General features: G+C 36.2%; 2 protein-coding genes across 2 annotated transcripts; one reads left to right on the forward strand and one right to left on the reverse strand.

Annotated features, from left to right (window-relative positions):
- Positions 1-2,777: 2,777 nt before the first annotated feature.
- LOC144452212 (FAD-dependent oxidoreductase domain-containing protein 2-like) lies at positions 2,778-12,839 on the forward strand. The gene is made up of 8 exons (XM_078143262.1): positions 2,778-2,794; positions 6,781-6,905; positions 7,612-8,292; positions 9,372-9,623; positions 10,621-10,866; positions 11,326-11,515; positions 11,716-11,947; positions 12,354-12,839. The coding sequence occupies exons 2-8, from the start codon at positions 6,893-6,895 to the stop codon at positions 12,522-12,524; spliced, it is 1,785 nt and encodes a 594-aa protein (XP_077999388.1). The 5' UTR covers positions 2,778-2,794; positions 6,781-6,892; the 3' UTR covers positions 12,525-12,839.
- Positions 12,840-13,096: 257 nt separating this feature from the next.
- LOC144452048 (uncharacterized) lies at positions 13,097-16,642 on the reverse strand. Its single transcript, XM_078143056.1, has 4 exons — positions 16,564-16,642; positions 16,172-16,249; positions 15,233-15,871; positions 13,097-13,914 (listed from the first exon to the last, which is right to left on the reverse strand). Exons 2-3 carry the CDS (start codon positions 16,224-16,226, stop codon positions 15,234-15,236), a joined length of 693 nt encoding a protein of 230 aa, XP_077999182.1. The 5' UTR covers positions 16,227-16,249; positions 16,564-16,642; the 3' UTR covers positions 13,097-13,914; position 15,233.
- Between the last annotated feature and the right edge of the window lie 407 nt (positions 16,643-17,049).

The raw sequence follows: 17,049 nt of genomic DNA on the forward strand, positions 1-17,049 counted from the left end.
GGTCTGTCGAAGTACTTTCCAGATACACCTCACGATATTTAGTTATTTTTACTGGTTAATAGTGTGTCATACCAAAATGTGATATTCCACTGGTTATGAATAGGGGTTTTGAACGGATAACAGCTGTACGCACCTTCACTATGCCAAAAGGTATAAAGTCAGTTACAGCACAAAGCATTTCTAAAGTTTGAACTCTGACACAGAAAGACCGAATGTTGCTATGTTAACTTTCACGTGGTAGCTATAAGTTCGTGTTAATATAAATTGAAAACATCAGAATCCCTTGTCCGTTGGGTAATTAAGCTATTCCTTTGGAAAGGATCATATAAACAAATAATGGGTCTTGGTAAAATTGGATTTCAAATTCTTTAAATGTAGTCCGTTTCTTTCGATTTCAAAAAAATAAACGACAACTTTTGACTCGATCTTAGCATTATGTCAAGGCAGTTGCTTGGTCCATACCTCCATGATTGGTCTAAAGGAACGACATGAATTTACAGCCTGGGGGGGGGGGGATAGTTGAGGAGAAAATATTGTTGTCAAATTGTTTCGCAGCCTCCTTCCCGCTTTAAAATAAATTCACCCCCCCCCCCCTGTGGAATGAACTCAAGAATTTTTGTAGCCCACCCCCTGCCCAAAGGCTATGCAGAGTTTTGAATGTGCATTTATAAGGTACTCCTACATTCAGGAGATGTACTGTACACATGGCAATGAGAGACCCTACATTTGACTGTATACTTGAAGATATTTAGACAGCAGGATTCGATTTGTGGAAGAAGCGGCATCACAGTGATCGCTTGTGGGAGGAGTGGGACTGTGTCCCCTTCCATGTTGAGCACTCTTTACCTTTCGTTACCTGGTTATATTTTATGGATGGGATGGTGTGTATGTGTTTGTTTGTGTGTGTGTGTGTGTGTGTGTGTGTGTGTGTGTGTGTGTGTGTCTGTCTGTCTGTCTGTCTGTGTCTGTCTGTCTGTGTTTGTTTGTTTGTTTGTTTGTTTGTTTGTGTGTGTGTTTGTGTCTGATCATTTTCCTCGAAAACGACTGGCTCAATTCAAACGACATTTGGTGCACATATGCTTTAAGGTAATTGATAGAACTGATTACATTTTGGTTAATTTTCTAATACTATTAATATTAATCAGTATTTTGCATAATTACTGATTTTCAGTAATTATGCTTTATCTTAAGAATGTACTCTTCACATTCAGTATATTTTGGTACACACATATCATCAACCAAAATAATGCTCACATGTTCTAAACTGCTTGTTGCTGTAAATGTTAGTTGCAATATTTCATTCGCATACTTAATGATTTTCAGTAATTAGGCTATATTTTAAGAATACACACATCAAATTTCATAATTTGGTCAATGCATTGATACAGTTCACAGAATAGATTTTTAAGTGTAATCAGTCACTTGTATAATTATTGATATGAGAAATGCAATCTTCAAATTCCATATAATTTGGTGCACACATGCACGCTGATGACATCAAAATTGCATGTGTTCTTTAAAGCTAAATTATTAATTTGAATAATTAATGATTTTCGGTAATAAGGCAATATCTTAAGTATACAAACCTCAAATGTTTTATTGTGTGGCATAACTATTTGCCATTTAAGGGTATATCATGTATAATAGCTATAGCTAAGAATTTTGCATTCCAACAATTATTGTGTGTAGACATGTACAATGTACGTACTAGGACGTCATTTAGAGGCACAAGATTTGAAACCATACACATTAGAAAAAGCCATAGTATACTTGAATATTATTTTCAATATGCAAATTTCATTCTTGATACATTATTATACGACTATATTGTCTACATGTTAACCTATAAAGATATATTATGGCAGGCACACGTATTCACTTGGTTATCGACTGCCTCATAATTCAATGGTAATAAATGAAGTGAACAATTTTGCAAACATATAAGGTAAATGACTGCTCCTAAGGTTTCAACAATTTTTCGGAAATATTTTGTGCCCACCATTTCAGACCATTATATTTTCTTTTCACCCCATTGTTTTCATAATCCCCATTTTCTTCTCAGCCCCCCCCCCCCCGCCCGCCGCAGAATTCAGCACATTCCCTAAGTACGCACTAGTACATATTGATCTACACCCAGGAGTGTAAAATGTGCATACACTCATATATTGTAAATGTACCCACTTATGATAAAAGTGCCTCGTGATAGACATGACAGCCAAACAGGTGGTGAAAGTTCAAATGTCAATCAAACGTCCCTTGCTTGCACCAGAAATGCCAGTATATGAATGTATTGAGATAATCCACAAAACAAACTGAAGGCCTCTGTATAATATACAGTAGGTGACCATGACCATAGTTCTAATCTATACCATTTACTTTGCTATTTCATATAGCTTGGTGCTAGTTTAATTAGCATAATGACTTATGACTAATTTTAAAGCAAGAGTACACACATACATACATATTAAACCCAACGTCAGCGACTTGAAATGTACATATGCATCGTATTCACTGTTTTCGTATTAGGGAATTGTGTATGTCATAAGTTCATATATGACTCTTATATTTATTGATTTGAACGTGGTAAATTGCAACTGTTTGCACATTCACAAACAAAAACATTTCTATACGTATAGTCTATTTACTGCCACACAGGGACTGTAATTTTCCAAATAGCGAAATGATCTAGTGACCCATGACATGTCGTTAATGTATGACTGTAAACATCTCCACATCCAATGACGTCGTGGAACACAATAAGTTACTTCCATTCGACGAAACTGGTAACCGTCAGGTGAGCTCGTTCTCTGTTCTCTGTTTTCTGAATATGCAACCAGTTTTAACATAATGTAGTCGTGTGCAAATACGTACGAAAATTGTACGAAAATAAGTGATGTGTGGTTGAGAGGGAAAGATTCAGTATATTTTGATGGGTGACGTGATCATTATATTCATAACCATGCATGGGGAAAAGCTATCATGGCTCGCAAGCTAATCTACTGGTGTGTCGAAGTACTTTCCAGATACACCTCACGATATTTAGTTATTTTACAGGTTAATAGTGTGTCATACCAACATGTGGTATTCCACTGGTTATGAATAGGGGTTTTGAACGGATAACAGCTGTACGCACCTTCACTATGCCAAAAGGTATAAAGTCAGTTATAGCACAAAGCATTTCTAAAGTTTGAACTCTGACACAGAAAGACCGAATGTTGCTATGTTAACTTTCACGTGATAGCTATTGGTTCGTGTTAATATAAATTGAAAACATCAGAATCCCTTGTCCGTTGGGTAATTAAGCTATTCCTTTGGAAAGGATCATATAAACAAATAATGGGTCTTGGTAAAATTTGATTTCAAATTCTTTAAATGTAGTCCGTATCTTTCGATTTCAAAAAATAAACGACAACTTTTGACTCGATCTTAGCATTATGTCAAGGCAGTTGCTTGGTCCATACCTCCATGCTTGGTCTAAGGGAACGACCGGAATTTACAGCCGGGGGGGATAGTTGAGAAGAAAATACTTTTGTCAAATATTTTCGCAGCCTCCTTCCCGCTTTAAAATAAATTCATGCCCCCTGTGGAATGAACTCAAGAATTTTGGTAGCCCACCCCCTGCCCAAATGCTACGCAGAGTGTTGAATGTGCAATTGTATGGTACTCCTGCCTCACATTTGACTATACTTGAAGATAGTTAGACAGCAGGATTCGATTTGGGGAAGAAGCGGCATCACAGTGATCGCTAGTGGGGAGGAGTGGGACGGTGGCACCCTTCCATGTTGAGCACTCGTTACCTTTCGTAAGCTGGTTAAATTTTATGGATGGGATGGTGTGTGTGTGTGTGTGTGTGTGTGTGTGTGTGTGTGTGTGTGTGTGTGTGTCTGTCTGATCATTTTCCTCGAAAACGACTGGCTCAATTCAAACGACATTTGGTGCACATATTCTTTAAGGTAATTGATAGAACTGATTATATTTTGGTAAACTTTCTAAAACTATTAATATTAATGAGTATTTTGCATAATTACTGATTTTCAGTAATTAGGTTTTATCTTAAGAATGTACACTTCTCATTCAGTATATTTTGGTACACACATATCATCAACCAAAATAATGCTCACATGTTCTAAACTGCTTGTTGCTGTAACTGTAAGTTGCAATATTTCATTCGCATACTTAATGATTTTCAGTAATTAGGCTATATTTTAAGAATACACACATCAAATTTCATAATTTGGTCAATGCATTGATACAGTTCACAGATGTAGTTTTTAATTGTATTCAGTCACTTGTATAATTATTGATATGAGAAATGCAATCTTCAAATTCCATATAATTTGGTACACACATGCTCGCTGATGACATCAAAATTGCATGTGTTCTTTAAAGCTAAATTATTCATTTGAATAATTAATGATTTTCGGTAATTAGGCAATATCTTAAGTATACAAACTTCAAATGTTTTATTGTGTGGCATAACTATTTGCCATTTAAGGGTATATCATGTATAATAGCTATAGCTAAGAATTTTGCATTCCAACAATTATTGTGTGTAGACATGTACTAGGAGGTCATTTAGAGGCACAAGATTTGAAACCATACACTTTACTAAAAGCCATAGTATACTTGAATGTTATTTTCAATATGCAAATTACATTCTTGATACATTATTATACGACTATATTGTCTACATGTTAACCTATAAAGATATATTATGGCAGGCACACATATTCACTTGGTTATCGACTGGCTCATAATTCAATGGTAGTAAATGAAGTGAACAATTTTGCAAACATATAAGGTAAACAACTGCTCTTAAGGTTTCAACAATTTTTCGGAAATATTTTGTGCCCACCATTTCAGACCATTATATTTTCTTTTCACCCCATTGTTTTCATAATCCCTATTTTGTTCTCAGCCCCCCCCCCCCCCCCTCCACCGTAGAATTCAGCATATTCCCTAAGTCCGCATTAGTACATATTGATCTACATCTAGGAGTGTAAAATGTGCATATATACACTTATGATAAATATGCCTCGTGATAGACATGACAGCCAAACAGGTGGTGAAAGTTCAAACCTATCAACCTATGATAGTTTCCCAGCAACGTAGTCTTTCGTATTTTCAAACCGAATGCAACTGATACACATCATCGTACAGGACTACAAACTATGCATCAAGTGATTTAAAATGTGGTGTATAATATACTACGGCACCAGAGTAACTATAGACTTTCAATTAGGCGGCAAGATGATTTTACATCTCACACACGTTTTGTTACCAATTACACAGACAAAAATACAGTCACTGATAGTGTGCACTCACAGTTACCTCCTTGTGAATACAAATAAACAGTTCTGTGTTTGAATCTTCCTTGTTTCATCTGACAGTGATGTTGATTTGTGTTCACAGTGAGATGCTTGCAAGCTAACAGTGCTTGTGTTTTGTTTGTGTAATTTGTGACAAAAAACCTTGTGTGAGACGTAAAACACATTCTGCTGCCTAATTGAAAGTCTATAGTCACTCTGGTTTGGTAGTAAACACACTGTACTGCCAAATTGAAAGTTTATAGTCACCCTGGTTTGGTAGTAAAACACATTGTGCTGCGTAATTGAAAGTCTATAGACACTCTGATTTGGTAGTAACACCTGTTTAGCCGTATACAGGCTCTATCAACTGTTTTTCTTCTATCCTTTCATCATGTATCAACACATTTTATCTTGCCATAGAGACCTTCAAATGTCAAATCAAGTCATTTCTTATACATACCAGTATTTAGGTGTAGATGTACAAAGGTGATACAGAGAAATGAAACACGATCACATGATGAATTACCCTTATGCTTATTATTAATTCGTGACTTTTCAATGCGCATTTGTCATATTCAATGTACAAAGGTGATACAGAGAAATGAAACACGTTCACATGATGAATTACCCTTATGCTTATTAATTCGTGACTTTTCAATGACCATTTATCATATTCAATATAAAAAGCTACTAACTGTGCAATATCTCATGCATTGCAATACATAGAGACTCATTTCAAGTGTCTAATCCCATACTACCAGCCACTAACTTTCTGCTGATATCATTAGATTTGACCTTGGCTTTGACCTTTGTCGTCAATTCCAGAATACTTATAATATCACACAAGTCATGAATATGGTTACTTCCTTTGTGTAATCGTTTATAACATTGGACACGTCAGTCAAATTATTTTCTTGAATCGAAGCTGATGTCAGTATGAGTGAAAAATGGCCTTGTCTGAAAAATATACTTGTGTTTCATAATCGGGATTATGTCTTCGACGAAGAATTGTTGTGAATCAGACTTAAGACTAAAATACTCCTAGAAGAGACTGGTTATACGTATCTAGACATTATAGTGACTGGCAAACACTTTTATAGAAGGTACATGGAATTCAGACATAGTTAAACACCCCTAGGCTCATTAAATACATTTTTGTATTTTCAAGTACAAAAACGAGTTTATAGTTTTCTTTAAGGCGACATTAAATTATTAACACTAGAATGGAATTCTGGTTAAATAAGAAAAACACGTAACTAAAGCCACTGTCATTAATCGCTGTCTCTATATAACGTTAGTCTATTATCACAGTTTTTACTGACTAATTTTGAAAATATATACTTCAACGATCATATATATTCCTGACCACTAAAAGGCAATAAATTTGATATTGACATGCGTTCTATGTCTATATGGGCTGTATACACTATATACCCATAATTTGACGTGTACATTTGCTTTATGTTCGCAGCTGTGCTTCTGAATACCACAGCTACGATATCTTTCAAAGTGTACTAGAGCCCACTGATATAACACCGACGTCCACATATTTTGTATTAGTTCTAAGTACAAAATCATTGAAAATGGATCGACCAAGTAAGTTATTACTATTTGTATGTCATATGTATGTATGTATGTATGTATGTATGTATGTATGTATGTCTGTCTGTCTGTCTGTCTGTCTGTCTGTCTGTCTGTCTGTCTGTCTGTCTGTCTGTCTGTATGTATGTATGTATGTATGTATGTATGTATGTATGTATGTATGTATGTATGTATGTATGTATGTATGTATGTATGTATGTATGTATGTGTGTGTGTATGTATGTGCGTGTGTGTGTATGTATGTATGTATGTATGTATGTATGTATGTATGTATGTATGTATGTATGTATGTATGTATGTATGTATGTCTGTGTGCGTGCGTACGTACGTACGTACGTACGTGTGTGTGTATGTATGTATGTATGTATGTATGTATGTATGTATGTATGTATGTATGTATGTATGTATGTATGTATGTATGTGTATATGTATGTGTCTGACGGGTGTCTGTCTGTCTATGTGTACATGCATCTGTGTCAGTGTATGTGTCTGCGTATGTGTCTGTGGCTGTGTGTTTGTGTTTGTTTATATATATGTGCAAGTGCTGTGAGTATAGATATATTAGCGTTCATATATATCAAGTGTACAATGTTCAATCGTTCACACGTGTAGTGTGCGTACGCAGGATTTCGACAATTTGTTCAACCATGGATCCACAGTGTCCATCAATTCAATGGAGATACGTTATTTGTCCATACAGCTCATCATGAATACATTATCCTCGGAGCTGGTCCTGCTGGTCTACAAATGGGCTACTTTATGCAGAAAGACAATCAAGACTATTTGATCCTGGATGGCTCAGATAGACCTGGTTCCTTTTTCACCACTCAACCACGTCATCGTACATTGATATCCATCAACAAAGTACACAATCCATTCCCTGAGAAGGAATTCAACATGAGACACGACTGGAATTCCTTACTGAGCGACGATGATTCCTTACGCTTTACCAAGTACACCGAAGAGCTATTCCCGAATGCAGACTTCTTACTCCAATATCTCGAAGACTTCGCTCGCAAAAGTGAACTGAAGATCGTCCATAACACGTTCATCGAAAACATCGATAAGTACAAGAACACAGAATCTGGAGAAGATGAATTTAAGCTGAGAAGCAAGACTGGTAAGGAATACACGTGTAGGGTTTTGCTGTTGGCCACTGGAGCCAGAGAAGAATTACTCCCCGATATCCCTGGTATTGAACTGGCTGATACGTACAGCGGACATAGCATTGACCAGAACGAATACAAAGGTAAAAACGTGGCAATTATTGGTCGTGGAAACAGTGCCTTCGAAGTGGCAAACCACCTAGCTGGACATGCTGCGGTGGTGATTCTGTTTGGTGGCGCACCTTTGAAGTTAGCTTGGGATACTCACTTTGTCGGTAGGTACATGACAGTTACTTTGCTATATATTTCTTTATTAACCAAAACGATGACAAACAGGTGTACACCCAATGAACAGTCATCTTACAATAACTATATACATATACACATTAGGACAATCATATACAAATATATGGTGGGGAAAAGTAAATTTTACAAATATTTACAGTTGACATATAAAAAGGAATCAAAAGAAATACAAATAAATTAAATTAAAACTGCCAAAGTGCCTTTCGAAACATTTGTAATTGGCTGAAAACCCAATCCTCGTCCATATGGCCACTTTAAATGAAACGTGATATCTCTTTATGCGGCTAAATATTTGTAGTAATTTACTATTGTAATATGTTATAAATATGTTAAGTAAATGCAAGATTTTTCTGTTTTTATTGTTGCACCGAGATCTTTCATTTTTATAACATCTTTTTATTGTACAAGGGTACGGTGCCAAAATAGAGAGATCAAGGACTCTTAAATGTAGCTAGGGTGATCATATCGCATATTATGGACATTAAAACAACACCGCTTCATTTGGCAATTGTTGTTAACATCTCGACAAGTTGACTGACTCTGCCTTCGATCAGTGAGAAAATAAGTCTGTAGGTCAAGACAGGAAACTTTGGGGTACATTTATAACAATCCGAGATTTAGATCTTTTGGAAGTGATGTTTTTAATCTACAGGAAATTTAGAAAAAGGAATCGGGTTTACTTGGCTCCGCCTCGGAAAATTCTAATCCCCAGACTGTTTCGTATACAAATCTTACCTGTAGCGCTAGCACTTTCCACCAACATAACCTCTTGCTGAAAATTTAAGTCAAACTTCAATGACAACCCGTATTTGGTGTTATCATATCTGTATCAGTGTTCATCGTAACAGAATATCTTCCTGGTGGAAATTTAATCAAACGCTCAATGTCAACCAGTCAATCGTAGGTTATATCAGATCACACTCTACTCTAGTGATTGGTAGCTCTCTTAGGATTTATGGCAAGCACAAGTATATCCTAGGCGTAGATTATGCTAGCGCCACCAGCGTCTATATCTTACTAACTAACAAGCTTCATCATTGACTTTCAGGTGATCTGAGAGCAGTAAACAATACCATTCTTGATATGTATCAATTGAAAAGTATGCACAGCTACGTCGCCATGGAAGCAACTGGCCTACAACGACAAGAAGATGGAACAATTCGGGTTGAAATCACAGCCCCATGTTTACACTGGAGCACACCTGGGCACTTCAAAGCATCCAACCCCGTTGACAAAGTGATTTGCTGCACTGGATTTAAATATGTGGATCTCAGCATCTTTAGTGATAGCTGTAAACCCGGTAAGAAATTTGATACACTCAATTTTGTTACGGATTTTAGGGACTGGGTGGTGTGAGAGACAAAGATCTATGAAATACACTCATTAAATCCCGACAGACATTGGTCATGGAAGCTTCTATAAGATGGTGGTATTTAATCTAACCCGTCTTTGAATTTTCGATTTTCGTTCAAATCAATGATAACATACCCATTCTAAAATCATTGGCTTTTTAAGCTGTTTTCATCTCGTAAGGTGAGGTAAAGTAGTGGGTGGTCTCTCTCTCTCTCTCTCTCTCTCTCTCTCTCTCTCTCTCTCTCTCTCTCTCTCTCTCTCTCTCTCTCTCTCTCTCTCTCTCTCTCTCTCTCTCTCTCTCTCTCTCTCCTCCCTCCCTCCCTCCCTCCCTCCCTCCCTCCCTCCCTCCCTCCCTCCCTCCCTCCCTCCCTCCCTCTCTCTCTCTCTCTCTCTCTCTCTCTCTCTCTCTCTCTCTCTCTCTCTCTCTCTCTCTCTCTCTCTCTCTCTCTCTCTCTCTCTCTCTCTCTCTCTCTCTCTCTGCCTAAATTGTGTCCACTTAGCATTTTAGTATTGTTAGCTCTTCAATATAATTATACATTCAAGACCCGGCAACTTGCAGTTTTGATAGTGGGTTTCATCGAAATGTATACCAACGAACGTATGCAGATGACAAAATATTGTTATGCAAATGCCACAATTCTGATTTACTGAGTAGTTAGTTTGCTACCTTCTACTTGTTTCCCTATCTAGTCATTGTCTATTGGCTGTTAACTTAGGTTCTTCTTCTTCTTCTTCTTCTTCTTCTTCTTCTTCTTCTTCTTCTTCTTCTTCTTCTTCTTCTTCTTCTTCTTCTTCTTCTTCTTCTTCTTCTTCTTCTTCTTCTTCTTCTTCTTCTTCTTCTTCTTCTTCTTCTTCTTCTTCTTCTTCTTCTTCTTCTTCTTCTTCTTCTTCTTCTTCTTCTTCTTCTTCTTCTTCTTCTTTCTTTCTTTCTTTCTTTTACCTAGCTACAAGAGTGAATGGAAAATATCCAAAACTGAAGGTGAATTGGGAAGTCGAAAATGTATCAAACATGTATTACATTGGGACGGCAATGCAAACCCTGGATAGACAGGCAGCATCGGGATTTATTCACGGATTTAGATATAATATCAGAACATTGTATCATATGCTTAACGAGAGATATCAGAATGTTCCCTATCCGACAGTTGAAATCGAGAGAGACGCAAAGAAGCTTGGTACCTACATCATAGGTGAGTCATTATTTTTTGTTAGGACATAGGTCCCAAAACACAATTAAATACATACATACATACATACATACATACATACATACATACATACATACATACATACATACATACACACACACACACACACACATACATACATACATACATACATACATACATACATACACACATGCGTACGTACGTACGTACGTACGTACATACATACATACATACATACATACATACATACATTACATACATACATACGTAAATACGTATGTACATACCTACATACATACATACATACATACATACATACGCACAACGCACACACGCACGCACGCACGTACGTCCCCCCTCCCCCACACACACATACATACATGTACTTTGTTAGTAGGATTGAACACGTTTTCTATGACCGTAATTAAGGGGATCTGTATTATATATCTTTGTTGATTAATTTTTGTTCTCTTTATCCAGAGAGGTTAGGTATATGTGCTAGTTTGTACCAGATGCAAGGATTTCTGTGTGACGTCATCACAGTGCCAGAAGATGCCGATAAGAAAGTGACTTACTATGAAGATTTGCCATTTGAACATGTTGTCAAGAACGAATCATTTATGAAGTCGAAACATTTGTTCATCGCTAGGCTGAAGTTTAGTTTTGATAGGTACGATATATTTATTGTAAATAACAACTTTTCCATCCATCCATCCAGCCAGCCATCCATCCATCCATCCAACTTCCACTCGAAAAACATTGATCAGCAGGAACAAGTTGAGAGTATTTTACAGGCTAGCCGCTAATATTCCTTTGTGATGAAGTCACAACAATATTTATCATTCTGCTTTTTTTCTCTTGACAACACAGTCGATTTGGTAATCATGGAAAGCAGGCTGTAAAGTGGAACATATATCCACCCTATCAAAACCCAAACTGTCAGGCTTTCCTTCGACCAAATCTGTTGTACTATCGTGAAGGTGAATTTATTGAAGAACAGTGGGCCCACGAATCACTTGTACTTCGTTTTGATGTACAGAACCTTCAGAATACCAATCCGATGATGAATCAACATTTATTCAGCAACTTTATCAACAAACATGTATGTATCGCGATCACACACACACTCATTCACTCATACATACATACATACATACATACATACATACGTACATACATACATACATACATACATACATACATACATACGTACATACATACATACATACATACTTACGTACGAAACAGTCTAGACTAGAAAATACAATGCATACAATACAAAGAGGAAATCTATTTGCTTTGACATGTCTGTACATGTGCCTATTTTTACCTTCTCTATTTTATCTCTATCGAGCTGATACGAGAAGTGGACAATTTATGAAGTACCGTGATATTTCTTATATACATACTTGCCAAGGTGATATTACATTGCTGAGGAAGAAAGTTTTTAATACAAAAGAAAAGCGTTTTGAGCAGTGAAATTAACCAGTTAATAATTTTTCCTACAGACTAACATTTCCCCAGGTGAGCATTATTACGACTATTTCCTTGAAGATGAAGATGGCATGGAGAAATATTTCACTCCATTGACCAAGGAAGAGATGGAACGTCTCCCACCAGAGTTCTTTGATAATGTGGAATGTAAGGGCGCCTTCATGCAGCTGGAACCTAAAAAGTAAAGAAAAGGATCTCCACAAAGAAAACAGAACGAAGCAAATAGCACAGGAGACATGTAGTAAATAAACTATAGTATAGATTGTGACAATATTAGATTCACTTGAATTGTCAGAAATCAGTCAGCAAGTTGATTTACAAATGTATAGCGGACTTGATATTTAGAAACCTATACCCGTGTACCAGAAGAGTTCTCATTGAGAACCACGTTAAAACATTGTTTAAGGAAATCAAATATTCAGAAATATATGTTTGGATGTTTTTCGTAAAAATGGGACCAACAAACAGACACAGGCGAAAGGTAGACGTGGATACATGGATGAATGTATGCATTCGTACGTACATACATACATGCATACATACATACATACATACATACATACATACATACATACATACATACATATATACATGCATGCATACATGCATATACATACATACATACATACATACATACATACATACATACATACATACATACATACATACATACATAGTTGATTACTAGTACCTCTTTGTGGGTATCTAGTATAAATGTAACACATTGATTTTGTTCATGTTGCTGCTTTTATTTTAATATCCCATGTATACTTTACTTCAGAGAATTCATAATAGGGAAATAATACAACGAAAATCATACACCCTGAAAGAAAACGTCGCCAGGCTTGAAACAATCTCATTATATTAACATTGCTACATTTTATTATCTGGTAGATAAAATCTTACCAACAGCGTTTCGTAAATCGTCTGGCGTGACAAACATCTTAACCAACATTGTTACACTTTAAATTTCTTTGCGTGAGCTACCATTGGGAGATCATCGCCAAATGTAAACATCGCTGGTAAACCTCAGGTTGGTGTGATCTTTAGTATTTTTGAGACAGTCAATTGACTAAAATGTATCAATTGTAATTCAGTACTTGTCGAATCAGACGATAACATGTGGAAATATTAATTACATTTTTGTCGAGCCAGACGAGAACATTTACAACATCAAAGAGATGTTTTGTCTAGCCACACAAAAAACTGTAGCAATGATTTTGACATGTTTGTCGAACCAAGCGACGTTGTGCTTCAGGATTTTTGTTGTATCACTTCGAATATATACCAATATTGCCCCAAATCAAGTAAACTTCAATACGGAAATAGTATCAATTCGAATATACCAATATTGCCCCAAATTGAAAAAAAATATTACTTAATATTCAAAGTAACAATTACAGGCTTGATATTTGTAGACTTGATCTTACACTTAACTAATTAGCATAAATTGTAGACTCCGGATAAAAGAAGAATAATGTACTACGAATATAAAACTACAGCAAAATGGGATTATTATGCACATGTTGGTAATAAGCATTTCATGGTTAATGTAAGCTTCTGGATTTACAGCACCTGAAATATGAGAGAGTAAATTAGTATTAAGACCTAATAAAAAAAATTGTGTGGTTCCAGTTACGCTCAAATTTAGAAAAGGTGGGGTAGGTAGATTTTTTTAATTTTATTTTATTATTTTTTTTCTGTATGAATGTCTAGTTCAGGTTTTCAATTGTGTTCCAAATGGTCTCTGTGTTGTTTATTTATTCCTTAACTACGGTACAGCAATTACAGACTGGAAGAACAGTTATAGAGTGTCTTTTTAAGTTTCCACATCCACCATTTCTCGCGAGACTCGCGATTTTATTGTTTTTTTCTCGAATACGTAAACAAGTTTAGGGTCGGCAGTGAAAAGCTAGGTGGGGTCGGGTAACCGGAACCAAACAATTATTATTTTTAAGTAACATTATGTCGTCACATTTTAAGCCCAGTACCTCAGTAAGTGATGTTGTATTATCACAATAATGTGATCGTTATTAAACGTCTATTATAATTTATGCATTAAAAGTTTGAATTTTGAATATTTTATTATAATTAGGCTTAAGAAAATAATTGTTTGGTTCTGGTTACCTGACCCCACCTACATTTTCACTGCCGAACCTAAACTTTTTCAAAAAAGTATTCGAGAAAGAAAAAAAATCGCAAAAATTGTGAAGTCTCACGAGAAATAGTGGATGCGGAAACTGACATCAACTTAAAAGCTTGAAGACAAAATAAAATTGTTCTTCCAATCTGTTATGGCTGTACATCTGATAGAATAAAATAAACAACACAGAGACCATTTGGAAAACAATGGAAAACCTGAACTTGACACTCACACAGAAAAAAATAAAATAAAATAAATTAAAAAATCTACCTACCCAACCTATTCTAAAATTGAATGTAACCGGAACCACACAAATAAGCATATCTGTTGATTACGACAAACACTTTGATCTAGGATATTTGTATGCTAATCAGCACTCTGACAATCCGAGCTCTCAGTATACAACATCCTGAGTTGAAATTTTTTTATTTCTCATTCTTGTTTAATGGTAGAGGGTGTTAGTTATTTTGCTTGATACGATAATTCACAGTAGTTGTTGAAATAAAAACGAAATTACGACCTTTTGTTATCGATGTTAAAGTATTTGCGTGTTTCCATCTGGTCAAAAGTCCTCAGCATGTGACGAAAGGTCGCATCTGTTATGCCAATGTTCCATGTGATGTACACATGATCTGGTTCAAAGTAACTTGAATATTTGTCCGAAACCCCCGCTATTATGTATACGGTCTTAGATTAACAACTGTGTGTATAAACAGATTCATAGTAACATGACATGGGGTGTATCATTACCTTAAGGACATACAGCACACTGTATCTCGGCTTCCTGTATTTCTTCAGCTGTTAATGCCGTATCATATACTTGCATACATGTTATCATTCCACTGAAGAACCTGGGATCTCCTATACGTGCCCCCATCCGTGCTTCATACTGTGTTGCTAACTCAACTTGTCCGATGTTTAGAGTTGCTACTTCCTTGCCGTTCTGCCATAGTTTTGCATCTCCAGTGTCGTAATTGTATGACGCCCCAACAAAGCTCCATTCGTTTTGCGTCAGTACATCTGCTGTTACGGCGTCGGTGAAAACCATATCCCGTTTGACAAATCTAACGAAAAGCTGGTCTGGTGCAGTTTGCCATAAATGGGCACCCCAACCATCTCGTTTGAAGTTGAAGATCGGACCGGCATTACCACTAGGGTTGATGTACGCTAGCATGGTGATTGATTTCTGGGCATCGTAAGCACCACCTTCATTGGGAAATTCGATGTACGAGTTGGCATTACCAGCGAATGTATATGCACCAGCTGACGAACCATCAATATCAGTAACAAGGCTTGCACCAACTGCTTCACCATGGTTACCATTTCCTGATGTATCTTTCAGCTGTGAAAATCTATCAAGAGGCCAAAACCCAACTGGTTTTAGCTTACCTAAGGGCAAATAAACAAGCAAACTAAATTTGTAAATAGAGCTCTCTAGTCAATGGATTGCTGTATGTTATACAATACATACATACATACATACATACATACATACATATACATACACACACAGACATACGCACACACACACGTACACACACACATACATACATACATACATACATACATACATACATACATACATGCATGCATGCATGCATACATGCATGCATACATAGAGCACAAGGATATAATTTCGCAAAAGTATAGAATGGAAGGTACTTTTTTATATCAGAACTTGAAACTAACCTGCTGCAATGCCACAGGCTACCAGTATCATCACTAGTGCAAGAAGAATCTTCATCTTTATAGCATTAACTTGATCAACTAAATAGAAACCAAATAAAAATAAATGGAAGATACTATAAGAAAGTAATAAATAATATATAATAGTCGACGTTTAATATTAATAAAAAAATAATTATTTGATTATGTAATATGAGTTAAGCGTTTCTTTTTAAAAGTATAGCGTGTACGCTACTTGGTTGAATCGTTATCGAAATGGTTCCCTTAATTAGTACAACTTTGCTACGTGATGACACTATAAGTTTAACCCAAATACGATGTATCGCCTATGAATATGAAACATATACGAAAACTGCTGTTGAAATTGAAATACTGTACATTTTCTATGTACTTACTTACCAAACGCTGATTAGAAACACAACCGTGCTTGATGAGTGTGGGACTCCGGTCAGAAGAATAACTTTCGATGCTGATGATGTATGCGTATTGACTATCGGAGCGAAATCTGCTCACATTAAATAGAAGTTTCAATTATTTGCATAATTGTATATCGCTTCCGTCGTGTATTCATAGAAGAAAGTTTGAAGCATGCTGGTGGTAACAATCAAAATAGATATATACTAGTACAATTCACCGATCCCCAGATCGCTTCTGTCGCGAGGTACTGAGAAAGCGTCCTGTTGCATATTAATGGGGTTAACTTTGCTATTTACTGTGTAGACGGCTCACTTCAATTTTACCTTTTACCGACACTTCGTTAGATATGTTCAACTCTAAACCAGAAGCTATTAACCTGTATGTATGTATGTATGTATGTATGTATGTATGTTTACACATACACATACACATATATATATACACATACACATACACATACACAT

This window comes from Glandiceps talaboti, chromosome 22 (genome assembly GCF_964340395.1).
Source record: "Glandiceps talaboti chromosome 22, keGlaTala1.1, whole genome shotgun sequence".
NCBI lineage: Eukaryota > Metazoa > Hemichordata > Enteropneusta > Spengelidae > Glandiceps > Glandiceps talaboti.

Excerpts from the sequence above, each read along its gene's own strand:
- LOC144452212 (XM_078143262.1), top strand. Across the intron at positions 9,624-10,620 it reads TAGTGATAGCTGTAAACCCG|CTACAAGAGTGAATGGAAAA; the intron begins GTAAGAAATTTG and ends TCTTTTACCTAG. Across the intron at positions 11,516-11,715 it reads CTGAAGTTTAGTTTTGATAG|TCGATTTGGTAATCATGGAA; the intron begins GTACGATATATT and ends TTGACAACACAG.
- LOC144452048 (XM_078143056.1), bottom strand. The coding sequence starts at position 16,226 with ATGAAGATTCTTCTTGCACTAGTGATGATACTGGTAGCCTGTGGCATT. Across the intron at positions 15,872-16,171 it reads AGCCTGTGGCATTGCAGCAG|GTAAGCTAAAACCAGTTGGG; the intron begins GTTAGTTTCAAG and ends ATTTGCCCTTAG.